Here is a 14,342-nt window from a genome sequence, read left to right on the forward strand (position 1 = left end):
AAGCAGATTTAGGGAGAGGGACTGAAGTAGAGTGCCCCAAATCTTCCTATTCCGAACTCCAAGATAGCCCCTTGCTAGAACTTTATCAGAGGAACCTGGAACAATTCAATGAACATATATGACCCCAGGGCATTTATGCAATATTCCAGTTGACACTCAGTTGTAGACTAACTGGAAGGCCAGGTCTTACATGCAAGACAGAAAGTGATTAGGATTAAAAGATTAGGGCAATTTCAGTGTGTTAGAGGTCAGACTAAGAGTTCAAATTTATACCTACTGATTTTAACGCCGTGGAACTCTCCCTCCATCATATACAATAAGGGATTTCTTTTCCACAATCATTTTTGCTGAAAGCATATTAGTTACGAACCCACTGGGGAATAATCTTTTAAATAACCAAGGATCCCTCCCCTCCACACCCTCGCATTTCACATTAAAATGAGTTCCATTTCAGTCCGCATTTACCTTTCCTTTGGAGCCTGATCCAACAGCTACCACCGTTGCTTGCAATACTTTTCCTTGTGATTTTTCTGGAAGCATAATGCCTCCTTTGGTTACAGTTTCGGCTGCACTTCTTTCAACTAATACTCGGTCAAAGAGGGGAAGAAACTTTCTGAATGCCTGCCCTGCCTTTAGAGAGAAAAACGTTAGATTTGAAACACAATATATTCTAAACAGGCCACGTGTGGCTTTCAAAGATAACGCCAATGTTCAGATTTTCCATTCAAAGCAAACACCTCTGAACGTTCAGTTCTAAATTCCGTGTTTCATTTCCCACTCCCTGAGTGTTAGGGGTCTGTTGTTGCTCCTCAGGTCAGCAGGCAGACGAGCTTCAAGGACAAGCTTAGTTTCTCCCAAGGTCAATCCTTCCAAGGATTTTCTGTAAATTGTCATTAAACACTGAAGTCCTCTGCCTGTGGCCACGCTTTTTTCAAGACCATTACACACCCACCAGGGTCCCGCAGGAGGCGTGCGTCGGGATTCCCGCCCCCTGACCCCGCGCTGCCTCACACGCGCGTGCAGAAAGCCCTACTCGGAGGAAAGGGTCCGCGGGGTCTCGCCTCTCCAGGCGGGCGCGGGTCTCTGAGCTCTACTCCTCCCGCGAGGCCCAAAGGGAATCGCCCGGGCTCGCCATGAGCCCCAGGCCAACCCGGGTCCGCCGGCCTTCAGCCCACGCGGGACTCACCATGACTCCGGCCGCCGCAGTTCGCACTCTGCACTCACGCCGCAGGCAAAAGGAGAGACCTACTGTCGGACCCTCCGGACACGTGAACGCGAGAAAAAGCTGCCCACCGCGCAGGCGCGCTCGCTCCCGCCCAGCCCCTCCCCGCGAAAGGGGGCTGGCCGCACCAGTGCGCGCCCCTATTCGTTTCCTGGGCTCTGCGCAGGCCACTGACGCGCGGGCCCGGAGGCGGAAGAGAAGAGCAGCTCTTTCTAGGCTTTTCTAGGCGGCCAGCATAGGTGAAAGTACTAACCCTTTGCCCCCCCCCTCCCGGAAATGACGCGTTTGACCCTTGACCCACAACGAGCCAGGCTCTTTCCGGAACGTTCTGGAACGGCGCGCAGCCCGGGAACTAGCCTAAGCGGGCCAGAGAGGGCCGAACCCGCTGGCCTGGCCCGGCGCGGGTAGGGAGGGGCGGGACTGGCGCGCGGAGCGTGCAGATTGCAGGGCCCAGGCGGCCGGGAAGGGGTTGGGCCCCGCCCGCAGGCGCGCTGCGGAGGGGCGGGGGGAGCGGCGGAGGGAGGGGACACGGGCTCATTGCCGTGCGCGCCCTGCTCTCTGTCCCTCACTCGCCGCCGACGGCCTGTCTCGTCGCCCGCACGTCTTGCTGCTGCCCCGCAGGTACGCGGCCGCTCCGCGCCGCCTCACCCGTGCGTTTCGGACCCTGGAGCCGTCCTTCCCTCTGCGCCGAGCCGGTCTGCGGGCGAGAGCCGGAGCTTCCCCGGGCGCCGCAGGCCCGGGCGCGCTAAGCCAGGCCTCGTGGGTGCACGCGGGGGCCCGTCACGTGCGGCGTGGATCGCTCGCCCAGCCGGGCACAGCAGGGAGGGCTTGCCCACGAGTGTGCGCGGAGTCGGGCGAGTGTATTCACATCGATTCTCCGGTGAAAGGCGCTTGTGCTTGTGGTCGAGTGTAGGGTGCCAGGGAGAGTGGTCTCAGCGCGTGGGAACGGGTTTTGGCCCGGAGGACTGCTGGGGTACGGCATCTCCACCTTTGACCTTGCTTGGCTGTCCTCATGGAAAGACACGTGGGGCCGCTGGGAGTGGGCCCGGCCGCCCCCAGCATCGTGGCCTTGCCCGCTGCTCTGATACAGTAGCCCCGAGTGGATACATGAACACACATTTTAGTAAGCAGATTTTTGCAGCGTCAGGAGTATTTTCCTTCCCTTGGTCAGTTGGGTTTATAACTTGCCCCTTTTCTGTAGACTCGGTTTTCCAGGGGACATTTGCAGCTGATTTGCTCTGAAGGCCATTTTAGCGGTGAAATATTAACTCGTTTTTAGCTTAGGGGTGGACTCCGGGAGTTGGTGATGGACAGGGAGGCCTGGCGTGCGGCGGTTCATGGGGTGGCAAAGAGTCGGATACGACTGACCGACTGAACTGAATAGCTGTGGCGAAGAAGAAGAGCGCGCATTTTTGCTGTAGGTCAGGCATGGGGTGACCTCTTAAAGCTTGCACTAGTAGCCGGTGTTGTGGGGGCGGTGGCGGGTTCCGAGGCCCAGGTATGGTGGATGCCAGACGTCAGCGCAGCTCACTTCTAATATTTCTCGTTCTGTTGCATGGGTGTCATATTTGAGTTGTAACCCTACGGGTAGTGGTGGTGGTATCCTGATGATCTGTCTGTTTCTCCTTCAGAAATGCTTCGTTTACCCGCAGTCCTTCGCCGGATGAGGCCAGTGTCCAGGGCACTGGCTCCTCATCTCACTCGGGCTTATGCCAAAGATGTAAAATTCGGTGCAGATGCCCGAGCCTTAATGCTTCAAGGTGTAGACCTTTTAGCCGATGCTGTAGCCGTTACTATGGGGCCAAAGGTATTCTTATTTTGTTCTAATTTATAGTATTGTTAAGGAATGACACGCCAAGCTATTAAACAGTTCTTAGGTATTCATAAACTGCTTGTGCCAAATTTTGTGAAACGATTTTATACAAAGTGTGATGTAATCAAGTGGTAACTCCTAGTTTAAGATGGATTATTCAACTCAAGGTAGAATTAATCTCCCTTGCCTGCCTGAGTTAAATTTTGGATCCTTTCCCAGTAGCTAGTACTAGGCATAGGTGGAAGAATGTAACATCCACAGTATCTTAAGTATGACCTTTTAAGTCTCATTTAAGGAAGAGATTGGTGAATGAGGAGTAACAAGTAAATTGAGGAGACCTCTTCATGGGTCCTACTCGGTGGAGTGACGCTTCCGTTCAGGCTGAAGACAGTACAATTATCAACTGATCCAGCTGAATAAAGCAATGGCATTTGCATGCCTCACAAGAAGCAGCTTTGGTTCAAGCCACCAGTACTGTTTGCATCATATTTTAAGATGTAATGTTTAACAATTCAGGAAGGCTGCACTGTTTTTGTCTTGCTGTTGGTATTTTAGAAACTAAATTTTAAACAAGTTCAAAAGTAAGTCTTCATATTATTATTATAGCAGGTACTGGACAAAACTTAAATATGAATTATGTGGAGACTCCTGGAATTTCATTATAATCTCCCAAATTATTGTTGGTTAAGTCTCTATAAGTTTTATCTCTTATAACATCTCACCCAAGGTTATGCACTTGGCGGTAAAGAAGTCATTTTGTCTGTAAGAACACTGATGAACTTGCCCTTGAGATTCATGCAGCACGTCTGATAAAAATGGTCAGATGTTGCATTGAGGCTTTAAAATAATTGCCTATTCTGAAAAATGCTCTTTTTATTTTAAACTAAATGGTACTTAGCATGTGAATCTGTGTCGTTTTTTTCCTTCTACAATTATAGGGAAGGACAGTGATTATTGAACAGAGTTGGGGAAGTCCCAAAGTGACAAAAGATGGTGTGACTGTTGCAAAGTCTATTGATTTAAAAGATAAATATAAAAATATTGGCGCTAAACTTGTTCAAGATGTTGCCAATAACACAAACGAAGAGGCCGGGGATGGCACCACTACCGCCACTGTACTGGCCCGCTCTATTGCCAAGGAAGGCTTCGAGAAGATTAGCAAAGGTGCTAACCCCGTGGAGATCAGGAGAGGTAGGAGGGTCTCTACTGTCTCCCCAGTGTTTTGAACTGTGTCAGGTTATCTGTTAAATTATATCAGAAAGTTGACTCTTTCTTGTTTCTCCTGTCGCCTAAAAATTTTTTTAAATCTTTTTTTAAAAAAAAATGCCTAAGTAGTGATTGAATTCCTGCCCACGGGATGGGCATTGTGCTCGGTGGCAAAGCGGGGACTGTGACCAAGATGCTTGAGCCCTGTGTCCAGTTATCCGTCCCTATGTGGTTGTCCCCGGCTCACTTCTCCCCAACACCAAGGTTATTGTAACCTGCAGCACATATGTGTATTTCCAAAGCAGTAAGTGCAAGAAAACGTCACCCAGGGTATCAGAAGGGGTTTTTATTTTTTATAACGCAGTTTCTTCTTAACAGCACATGTTATGTTATGGGTCTGAATTTTGTTTATTATTGCTTGTTTGGGGGAGTTAGGCCACAATTTAAAGATCTCCTGTGTGTTTCTGGGGTGTATTACCATCCACACGTAGGAGATGTAAACTAGGAGGCACGTGAGAGTAAAGGGAGATACTACTAATAATTTGTGAAAACTGACTTGTTAGGCATCCCAAAAATGGGATGAGGTATCATCTCATCTATTTCAGTGTTTGAGATCCAAATGAATGTGTCGCATTAAAAGCAGTTTGACTGGCACATATGAATTGAGGTTATTAAGGGTTACTTCCCAAAGAAAGTCACTCTGACTGCAAATCGCTCTGTTATTTTTGTGAAGTAATATTTTTCAAAAGAAGGAAAGAGCTAGCACTGGTCTCAGTTGAAAAGACTCTGCTCTCATAAATCCGTATTGTGGTGATGTTGAATGTTAAATGCGGTTGTTCATAAATTACGTATTAAATGAGGAAATTTCAGCCAGTTAAAAACTTGAAGGGGAAAAAAAAAACAAAAACTTGAAGGGGTAGAGCCACAAGAAAGTCCTTATCCTTTACAGTTATATTTGTTGAAAATAAGGGACTGTAATCCATTTTGGTCCTTTGTGTCCTTCAGTGGAGGGGAAATGTGCTAGATGACCCTGTAAGAAATGATTGAATTGGGGAAGATTTACATAGAATGAGTTGAATGGTGAGATTCTTGAAAGTGTACACTTTTTTTTTAATGCAGTTTTTAAAAATAATTTTGGCATTGTGGTACTTGATTTATTAAAGTTTGTGTTTCAGTGCATGCCATCCAGCTGGGTGGTTAGGAAGCATCCTGGTGCAGAAGCACTAAGGCGTTGAAACGCTTAGCATGAATCAGAACTTTAGTTGGCATGGCGCCATGAGAGAATAAGCATTGTAATACATGTTCTTGAACCAGGTGTGATGTTAGCTGTTGATGCTGTAATTGCTGAACTTAAGAAGCAGTCTAAACCTGTGACAACCCCTGAAGAGATTGCTCAGGTATGGATTTTTAAAGTAACATGATTTTATCCTATAATTAATTACACAACAGTGTCAGAATAACAATATTACCCAATCACCAACATTCGAAGCATTTTTCTTTTTTTTCTTTTTTTGTTTTTTTCTGAAGCATTTTTCTTACTGCTAGAGATTTGAAAAATTCCCCCACCAGGGATTGAACCTGTGCTCTCTGCAGTGGAACATGGTGTCTTAACCCCCGGACCACCAGGAAGTCCCCATTATTTGAGTCTTAATGAGTTGTCATTTTGGTTCTGCATGACTGTGTAAAAACTCATTTATGTGGAAAATGTTATTTGGCCATTTATCAAAGATGAATAATTTCATTTTCTAATATTGCCACATTTGCTAGGGGAAAAAAGGGCACCGGGTCATCAGCCTCTTTCTTTCTTTTTTTGCCACCCTGCCTGGCTTGTGGGATCCTAGTTCCCCAACCAGGGATGGAACCTGGGCCCCTGCAGTGAAAGCGCCAAGTCCTAACCACTGGACCACAGGGGAATTCCCTCTTTTTTGTTTTTGTTTAGAAGAGTAATTGTGTGTTTATTTCGTTTCTTTCAAAAATAATGTGTAAAATAATCAAATTTTTTAAAAATTGCAGTGGGACCAGTTCATTAGAATTATGCTTTAAAATCCCCTCTGCCTGTCTCACCACCACCATCACCCTGCCTCTAGCATCCCACCAAGGATATATTGATTGGGAAGTTAATGAGAAAAGGGAGGGGAGTTGATTGAGGAAGATAGCCTTACCTTTAATTTGAAAGAGTAGTTTGCTTATTTCAGGTTGCTACAATTTCTGCAAATGGAGACAAAGAAATTGGCAACATCATTTCTGATGCCATGAAAAAAGTTGGAAGAAAGGGTGTTATCACAGTAAAGGTACGTTTGTTTTTAATGATAGATGGAAACAGATGTCTGATGATCTGAGTTTTACAAGTACAAAAATTTGATCTACATATGTTTCCAAAAGTGTGTTCTGTTTCATTCCTTCACATGTAACACTGGCACCTGTACAGAATGATGTGCTTACTGTGTTTGTGTGAATTATTAACCTGTGCCTTTGGTCGTAAATTCATCCTGATTCAGATGGTATTGGCTTCTGGCTGTAAAACATTAGTTCAGATACATATTCTTGCAAAAGTGGAGTTGGATGCCCTGGGATATTTGCATACTTCTGTCTGAATTCCTTATGAGAAGTGAGGACTACTTATTAATTGGTTTGAAACTAGTCTTTGTGTAATGAAATTCACATAACAAATTCTTTGACTTTTCATAGGATGGAAAAACACTGAATGATGAGTTAGAAATTATTGAAGGCATGAAGTTTGATAGAGGATATATTTCTCCATACTTTATTAATACATCAAAAGGTAAGAGCAAATGGGTAACTGAATATTTTTTTAAGCGTAGTTTAATATGTGACACCCTGAGGGCATTTTTCAGTGTCATACCTCAAAGGTAAATTCATGTGTTCCAAACGTGTGTGTGTATGAGAAAGAAAAACATGAACTGCAGTCATTTTCAGCAGAACAGCCTCAAGTTGGTGAGAAATATTCTTTGCTTTTCAGGTCAGAAATGTGAATTCCAAGATGCATATGTTCTATTGAGTGAAAAGAAGATTTCTAGTGTCCAGTCCATTGTTCCTGCTCTTGAAATTGCCAATGCTCACCGGAAGCCCTTGGTCATAATTGCTGAAGATGTGGATGGAGAAGCTCTAAGTACCCTTGTTTTGAATAGGTAATAGGCAGTGGTATTTGGTTTACATTTCTGGATGAAAGGCAATTATTTGTATTGGTGTTTGAAATCTTTATACATTCTCCTTGAACCACTTGTGTTTGTATAATACTGGTGGGTGTCGTGAACCTTTAGTCCAGTTATGATTCTGTCTTTTTTGAATAGGGTCCCTGAGTCCTTAATGTTTTGTGTACCTTTTTATAAGATAGTCTAAGTATTTAGTTGTTTTGAAGATAAATGGCTGAGTTTTTGTTTTCTTTTTGTATTTTTTACAAAAAAGATTTGTGGAAAAGATATATTCACAATTACAGTTTTTCATGAGAAGAGGTAAACAACTGCCATTCTAAGTGTATCTGGCAGTTGGCATTTTACATGACCTTCTAAAGGAAAAATTTTGTTAATGAATAGTCTAAAATAGAGAAATTGGTACTCTGGTTGGGGTCTATTAATTTTTTAGATCTATAATGTATTTCATTTTACTTTAAGACAAGAATATTAATGCTGTAGACAGACTCTTAAGCGGGGGGTTTCGGTGTTGTGGTTTTTTTGATGCCTTAGGAATCTTAGTTCCCTGATCAGGGAGGGCATTTTTAAAGCACATGTTCTTCCTACTCCTACAGCTGGGGTGTATCAGAAATGAGATTCTCCAATTTTTATTATAATGGAAATGCACAAATGAAATTATCAGGTATATATTACAGAATTGCATATTTTGACCTGACCTAAATGAATTTACTTGTCCTGTAATGTTTATAGCCTGGATATGCTTTTGGGGTTATGCAAAGCCTTAGAGATAGTGGGATGTGAAGCCGAAATAGAAAAAAACAGGCCTGAAAAGTTCTGATTGAGCCATTTTACTGGTTGCTGTAAAGTTGGTTCTCCAGTTTACTTGGCATATTATCAGAGCTTAACCTTATTTTTATTTGGCTCCTTAATAAAACCAGGTCTGTCTTAAAGTTTATATATTACTTCCATTTCAATCTGGTTTCAAACGAGCATTTTAAAAATTATATATTCTAAATATTCATTACCTGATTAAAATGAAGGTAAGCTTAATGATATCAGCAGTATTTACGTTTATAAAGGAATTGGATTAAAAACAATTGCTTGCTCAGAATATAGCAGTAATACATAATAACTATAAATGAAGCTCGTAACTTTAAAATTTGTCATGTGTCAGTCGCCTGAAATATATAGTATTGTAAATCAACTGTCCCTCACTAAAAAAGAAAACCTGCTCAAACTGACTTTAATAGCAACTTAATCTAATACTAAATGGTTAAGGGTAAATGCTTATTAGATGATCCCCAAATTTAACATAGTAATTCTGATTTTCACAGTCTATAAAAGTTATCACTGTTTAATTTACATGTTTTCAAGTGGAACATAGGGTGAGAAGGTAAGCAGAAAGTGCAGTTTCCCAAGTAACCTTAGTTACTAGAACTTGAAGTAGACTGGCATTATTATAAAATTTAAATCTTATTAATAACTTCTTAACAGGCTAAAAGTTGGTCTTCAAGTTGTGGCAGTCAAAGCTCCGGGTTTTGGTGACAATAGAAAGAACCAGCTTAAAGACATGGCTATTGCTACTGGTGGTGCAGTAAGTAAAATAGATGTGATTTTGGTTTATTGAATGTTATTTATACATCCAGGTCTGAAATTTATAGGTAGAATTCACATTTTCACAGATCTGTGTTTCTGTTAGAGTTTGGGTCAAACAGCACTAAGGTCCCTTTAATTTGCCATGAGTCTTGCCAAAGAGTGGTCTTGTTTTCAGGAATGTATTAAAATAGATAAAGGCAGGATTTACGAGTTTAGGCCTAGGGTCTAATCTTGATTTCACCAAAAGTATGTCCTTAGATGAGTTTTCTGAGTTCACTTGTTTCTCAAAGCTTAGTATTAATTGAGGGTTAAGTGGGAAGTTGGAAATGATCACTTTATCTGCTTTCGCACACACAAAGCTAGCTAAGATTTCAATAGAAACTACACCGAATCTGTAGATAAACTTGAGGCATGTACCACTGGAGCAACAGTAAGCCTTTTATGTGAAGACCTTGGAACATCTCTCCTGTAATCTATTCATTTTGTAGTTTGTTCATTTTAAAAAATGTTTTCATAGGTATTTGGAGAAGAAGGACTAAATCTAAATCTTGAAGATGTTCAGCCTCATGACCTAGGGAAAGTTGGGGAGGTCATTGTGACCAAAGATGATGCCATGCTCTTGAAAGGAAAAGGAGACAAGGCTCAGATTGAGAAGCGCATCCAAGAGATCATCGAGCAGTTAGACGTCACAACTAGCGAATATGAAAAGGAAAAACTGAATGAACGTCTGGCAAAACTCTCAGATGGTGTTGCTGTGTTGAAGGTAAGATTCATTGTTGTAAATAAGCTGCTTGGGTTCTGAGCCCAAGTAAACTAGAACTCTTGGCATTTAGCATCTTGAGTAGGAGAAGCCGTACTAACTGGAATTCTTTTTTGATTTTTAGGTTGGTGGGACAAGTGATGTTGAAGTGAATGAAAAGAAGGACAGAGTTACAGATGCCCTTAATGCCACCCGAGCTGCCGTTGAGGAAGGCATTGTTCTGGGAGGCGGCTGTGCCCTGCTTCGGTGCATTCCAGCCTTGGAGGCAATAACTCCAGCTAATGAAGATCAAAAAACAGGTAAAAAGTTGCCTTAGAAATGAGTTTACTTGCAACTTGATTTTAGTCTTTCTGTTGTTAGAGTTGTATTGTTGCTGCCCACTAGATAGAAGAAGTAGTCACAAAGCAGTTTCCAGAATAACAGAAGTAGAATAACACTGTTGTCAGAGATCTCTCAGGCAGAATCACTTGACCTGTGGTGTTCTCCCAGTTGGAATTATCTATGTCATAATTCTCACAAGTAGAACTGTGAGAATAAGCTGTAATACTTAAAAAGGAAAGAACTCAATTTGCTAAAATATATTTTCTTTATAGGTATAGAAATAATTAAAAAAACACTAAAAATTCCTGCAATGACTATTGCTAAGAATGCAGGTGTTGAAGGATCATTGATAGTTGAGAAAATTATGCAGAGTTCTTCAGAAGTTGGTTATGATGCTATGCTTGGAGATTTTGTGAACATGGTGGAAAAAGGAATCATTGATCCAACTAAGGTAAATAGTTGACCACTGTCTAAAAATGCTGTCTTGTTCTTTTTTTTTTTTAAACTAAGGAAAAGTAACATTTTATGAAAACTTTTTCCCTAGGTTGTAAGAACTGCATTATTGGATGCTGCCGGAGTGGCCTCTCTCTTAACAACAGCAGAAGTTGTAGTCACAGAAATTCCTAAAGAAGAGAAGGATCCTGGAATGGGTGGCATGGGTGGAATGGGAGGTGGTATGGGAGGTGGCATGTTCTAATTCCTAGAATAGTGCTTTGCCATTATTAATGAACTGTGAGAGGAAGCTCAAGGCAGTGTTCCTTACCAATAATTTCAGGAGAGGTCAGTTGAAGGAGATGACTGAAGAAAAGGCTGGTTGATGTTAAAGAAAATAACTATAACCATCAGTTACTGGTTTCAGTTGACAATATAGAATGGTTTACTGCTGTCATTGTCCATGCCTACAGATAATTTATTTTGTATTTTTAAATAAAGACATTTGTACATTCCTGATAAATGAGCTTACGAGCCATGTACCAATGTACTGCTTTCAACTTAAATCACTGAGGCATTTTTACTACTATTCTGTTAAAATCAGGATTTTAGTGCTTGCTGTCACCAGATGAGAAGTTAAGAAGCAGCCTTTCTGTGGAGAGTAAGAACACTTGTGTACAGAGTAGAGAAATATCCAATTATGTGACAACCTTTGTGTAATAAAAATTGTTTAAAGTTAACTGTGTTAGCTTTTTGTGATCTAGAGAACGTGAGGGACGAAAGCAAGTTGAAGAGGGGAGGGTAAGGTTTGACCCAAGTCTATAAAATGTTTCCTACCTGTCGTTTCGTACGTTTGTTTCTCTTTGCTGCAGACTGGATTCAGTTCAGTTCAGTCGCTCAGTCTTGTCCGACTCTGTGACCCCATGAACTGCAGCACGCCAGGCCTCCCTGTCCAACACCAACCCTGGAGTTTACCCAAACTCATGTCCATTGAGTTGGTGATACCATCTAACCATCTCATCCTCTGTCGTCCCCTTCTCCTGCCCTCATCTTTCCCAACATCAGGGTCTTTTCAAATGAGTCAGCTCTTCGCATCAGGTGGCCAAAGTACTGGAGTTTCAGCTTCAACATCAGTCCTTCCAGTGAACACCCAGGACTGATCTCCTTTAGGATGGATTGGTTGGATCTCCTTGCAGTCCAAGGGACTCTCAAGAGTCTTCTCTAACACCATAGTTCAAAAGCATTCTTCAGCGCTCGGCTTTCTTTATAGTCCAACTGTCACATCCATACATGACCACTGGAAAAACCATAGCCTTGACTAGATGGACCTTTGTTGACAAAGTAAAGTCTCGCTTTTTAATATGCTGTCTAGGTTGGTCATAACTTTCCTTCTAAGGAGTAAGCGTCTTTTAATTCCATGGCTGTGATCACCATCTGCAGTGATTTTGGAGCCCAGAAAAATAAAGTCAGCCACTATTTCCACTGTTTACCCGTCTAATTGCCATGAAGTGATGGGACCAGATGCCATGATCTTAGTTTTCTGAATGTTGAGCTTTAAGCCGACTTTTTCCCTCTCCTCTTTCACTTTCATCAAGAGGCTCTTTAGTTCCTCTTCTCTTTCTGCCATTAAGGTGGTGTCATTTGCATATCTGAGGTTATTGGTATTTCTCCCAGCAATCTTGATTCCAGCTTGTGCTTCATCCAGCCCAGTGTTTCTCATGATGTATTCTGCATATAAGTTAAATAAGCAGGGTGATAATATACATCCTTGACATACTTCTTTTCCTATTTGGAACCAGTCTGTTGTTCCATGTCCAGTTCTAACTGTTGCTTCCCTTTGCTGCAGGCTGGATTATATTATCACATTGGTTGTTTAGTCACTAGGTTGTGTCTGACTCTTGCAACTTCATGGACCGTAGCCCTCCAGAGTCCTGTCCATGGGATTTCTCAGGCAAGAATACTGGAGTGGGTTGCCATTTCCTTCTCCAGGGGATCTTCCTGACCCAGGGATCAAACCTGCATCTCCTGTAATGACAGGCAGATTCATTACCACTGAGCTACCTGGGAAGTCCTACATTATTATTAAAAGGGGACAACTCTGAATTTTGTGTGTGTTGAGGTTTGGCCATAAAAAAAGGGCAACTTAGTTCTTTTAAGGGTTATGGTTATTGTTCCAGGACCTTAACATAACAGATAAGCAGTGGGTTCCCTGTTAGGTACCCACAGGTGAAGAGAGCTGGATTTGAATGGAAAGGAGAGGTGTGCTATTGGGACTTAATGGATAGCAGGGAAGGGTATCCACAACTTGATATGCCCAGCCCAGGGCTACCACCTGTTTCTTAAGAACTTGAAATAGGTTCCTGTCTCAGTGCACCTGATCTTTATTAATAAACAGCATAGAAGTATGGCTTACTTTTAAAAGTTTTGTGTGTTTATTGAGGACAGATCCTGATTTGCAAGATAGAACATTGCTTTCTAGTTTTTACACTATAAGTTTAAAGCACAAGATCTTGTGCAATATTAAGTTTACTTTAATCTGTGTCAAGAATGTACTCTTGGAGCTATAGAATCATTTGCTCTGTGGGGATAAATTCCAGTCTGCTGCTCAGTTTGGCCCTGTGGTTGCTGCTAAGAGGTCTGGTATATGCTAGGCACCAAGATGAATGTTTCTGCTTTCCTTATCTAGTTGGAATTGTTTGGACAGAAGGAAAAAGTCCATCACAGATACAAAACCAAAGTCACTTGAGACTCTGTACCTAGAAATTGCTTTGTTTTTAATAAATTGGTTGGGTTAGAAAAGCAACAGATGAAAGAGGACTGAATGAATAAAGGGCATTTAGTCTAGTGTGCTAGACACTGGACTAAGTACTTGCAGTATTTCAACCCTTAGAACAATCATATTAGGAATTACTTACCAAATCCATGCTATAGTTACTGAACTGAGGCTCTGAATGGTTATGTAACTATTAACCTCAGCTATTAAGTGGTAGCTGTTAAATCTCAGCTATTAGTGGTAGATCCCAAATTTGAACCAGGGTTTAATTGAAAGAGCTCAAACCAAAAAGCAAGCCTGGAATGAACCCCTAAACCAGGATCTAGGTAATTTTAAGAAACCTGAGAGCTCCAACCAGAGAAAATCATAGATAAATGGGGAAATTGCCTTTTCCTTAGACTAGAATAACTGCACAAGGCGACTGAAGTTTTAGATTCCAGAAAAGTGCAGAAGTACCAAGGATCAAGAGGGTTCCTTCAAACACCGTTTGGTCAAGACAAAGGATGCTAATGACTAGGTGAGCAAGCAGGAATGGTAGATCTCCCGAGAAAACCTGCTCTCGGCACACACGGAAATCACTTGGGAAACCACACAGAGTACAATGTCCAGGCCCCGACTGCCATACTGTGAAAGCAAGTGGATTTATCTGAACAAGCACAGGCCCACAGAGGTCCTTTCCAAGGCAAAATTTCCAGGTGTGTGTTATAATAAATGTATGAGTCTGAGAGAAAAGAAGCATGGAAGACACACAAACACGGATCTGATATTTAGCCCTGACCATGGAGGTGAACATTTGTCAAGGCAGCTGGATCTAGCTTTTAAAAATAGAAAAATGAAAAGGAATGCCACTATGAAATCAGATCCTGCTACTTCAGGAAGAGCTGAGAAAATAGGTTGTTTCTACTGCAACCTGGGCAGTCCCAGCTAGGCTTAAGTCTTCAGGGGTATCTTCCTGATGACAGCAACCAATGATTCTTAAACTGGGTTGGATATAAAGGACTGTATTGAAGTAAGTGATTGATGAAACCAAAAATTTTAAGATGGAGTATGTGTGTGCATTCTAAGTT

At 42.2% G+C, this 14,342-nt stretch overlaps 2 protein-coding genes across 3 annotated transcripts in view; one reads left to right on the top strand and one right to left on the bottom strand.

The window, feature by feature from the left end:
- HSPE1 (heat shock protein family E (Hsp10) member 1) overlaps positions 1 to 1,446 on the bottom strand; it is a 42,315-nt gene extending 40,869 nt beyond the window's left edge. The window contains exons 1-2 of the mRNA XM_061149088.1: positions 1,187 to 1,446; positions 466 to 630 (exon numbers count right to left, since the gene is read on the bottom strand). Of these exons, the coding sequence (XP_061005071.1) occupies positions 466 to 630; positions 1,187 to 1,189 (168 nt within the window). The 5' untranslated portion in view covers positions 1,190 to 1,446. The remainder of the gene's footprint in view (positions 1 to 465; positions 631 to 1,186) is intronic.
- Positions 1,447 to 1,538: 92 nt separating this feature from the next.
- Positions 1,539 to 11,242, top strand: HSPD1 (heat shock protein family D (Hsp60) member 1). Of its 2 annotated transcripts, none has more exons than XM_061149084.1 (12): positions 1,539 to 1,626; positions 2,854 to 3,029; positions 3,974 to 4,226; positions 5,556 to 5,638; positions 6,437 to 6,532; positions 6,930 to 7,023; positions 7,222 to 7,390; positions 8,888 to 8,987; positions 9,507 to 9,752; positions 9,874 to 10,048; positions 10,343 to 10,521; positions 10,615 to 11,242. In XM_061149084.1, the coding sequence occupies exons 2-12, from the start codon at positions 2,856 to 2,858 to the stop codon at positions 10,765 to 10,767; spliced, it is 1,722 nt and encodes a 573-aa protein (XP_061005067.1). In that variant the 5' UTR covers positions 1,539 to 1,626; positions 2,854 to 2,855; the 3' UTR covers positions 10,768 to 11,242. The 2 variants fall into 2 exon arrangements, with proteins under 2 accessions (XP_061005067.1, XP_061005066.1); XM_061149083.1 differs by lacking the exon at positions 1,539 to 1,626 and adding an exon at positions 1,691 to 1,843.
- The last annotated feature ends 3,100 nt before the right edge of the window (positions 11,243 to 14,342 follow it).

Source organism: Dama dama, chromosome 8, assembly GCF_033118175.1.
Source record: "Dama dama isolate Ldn47 chromosome 8, ASM3311817v1, whole genome shotgun sequence".
In the NCBI taxonomy this organism is placed as follows: Eukaryota; Metazoa; Chordata; class Mammalia; order Artiodactyla; family Cervidae; genus Dama; species Dama dama.

Excerpts from the sequence above, each read along its gene's own strand:
- HSPD1 (XM_061149084.1), top strand. The coding sequence starts at position 2,856 with ATGCTTCGTTTACCCGCAGTCCTTCGCCGGATGAGGCCAGTGTCCAGG. Across the intron at positions 7,391-8,887 it reads AGTACCCTTGTTTTGAATAG|GCTAAAAGTTGGTCTTCAAG; the intron begins GTAATAGGCAGT and ends ACTTCTTAACAG. Across the intron at positions 10,522-10,614 it reads GAATCATTGATCCAACTAAG|GTTGTAAGAACTGCATTATT; the intron begins GTAAATAGTTGA and ends CTTTTTCCCTAG.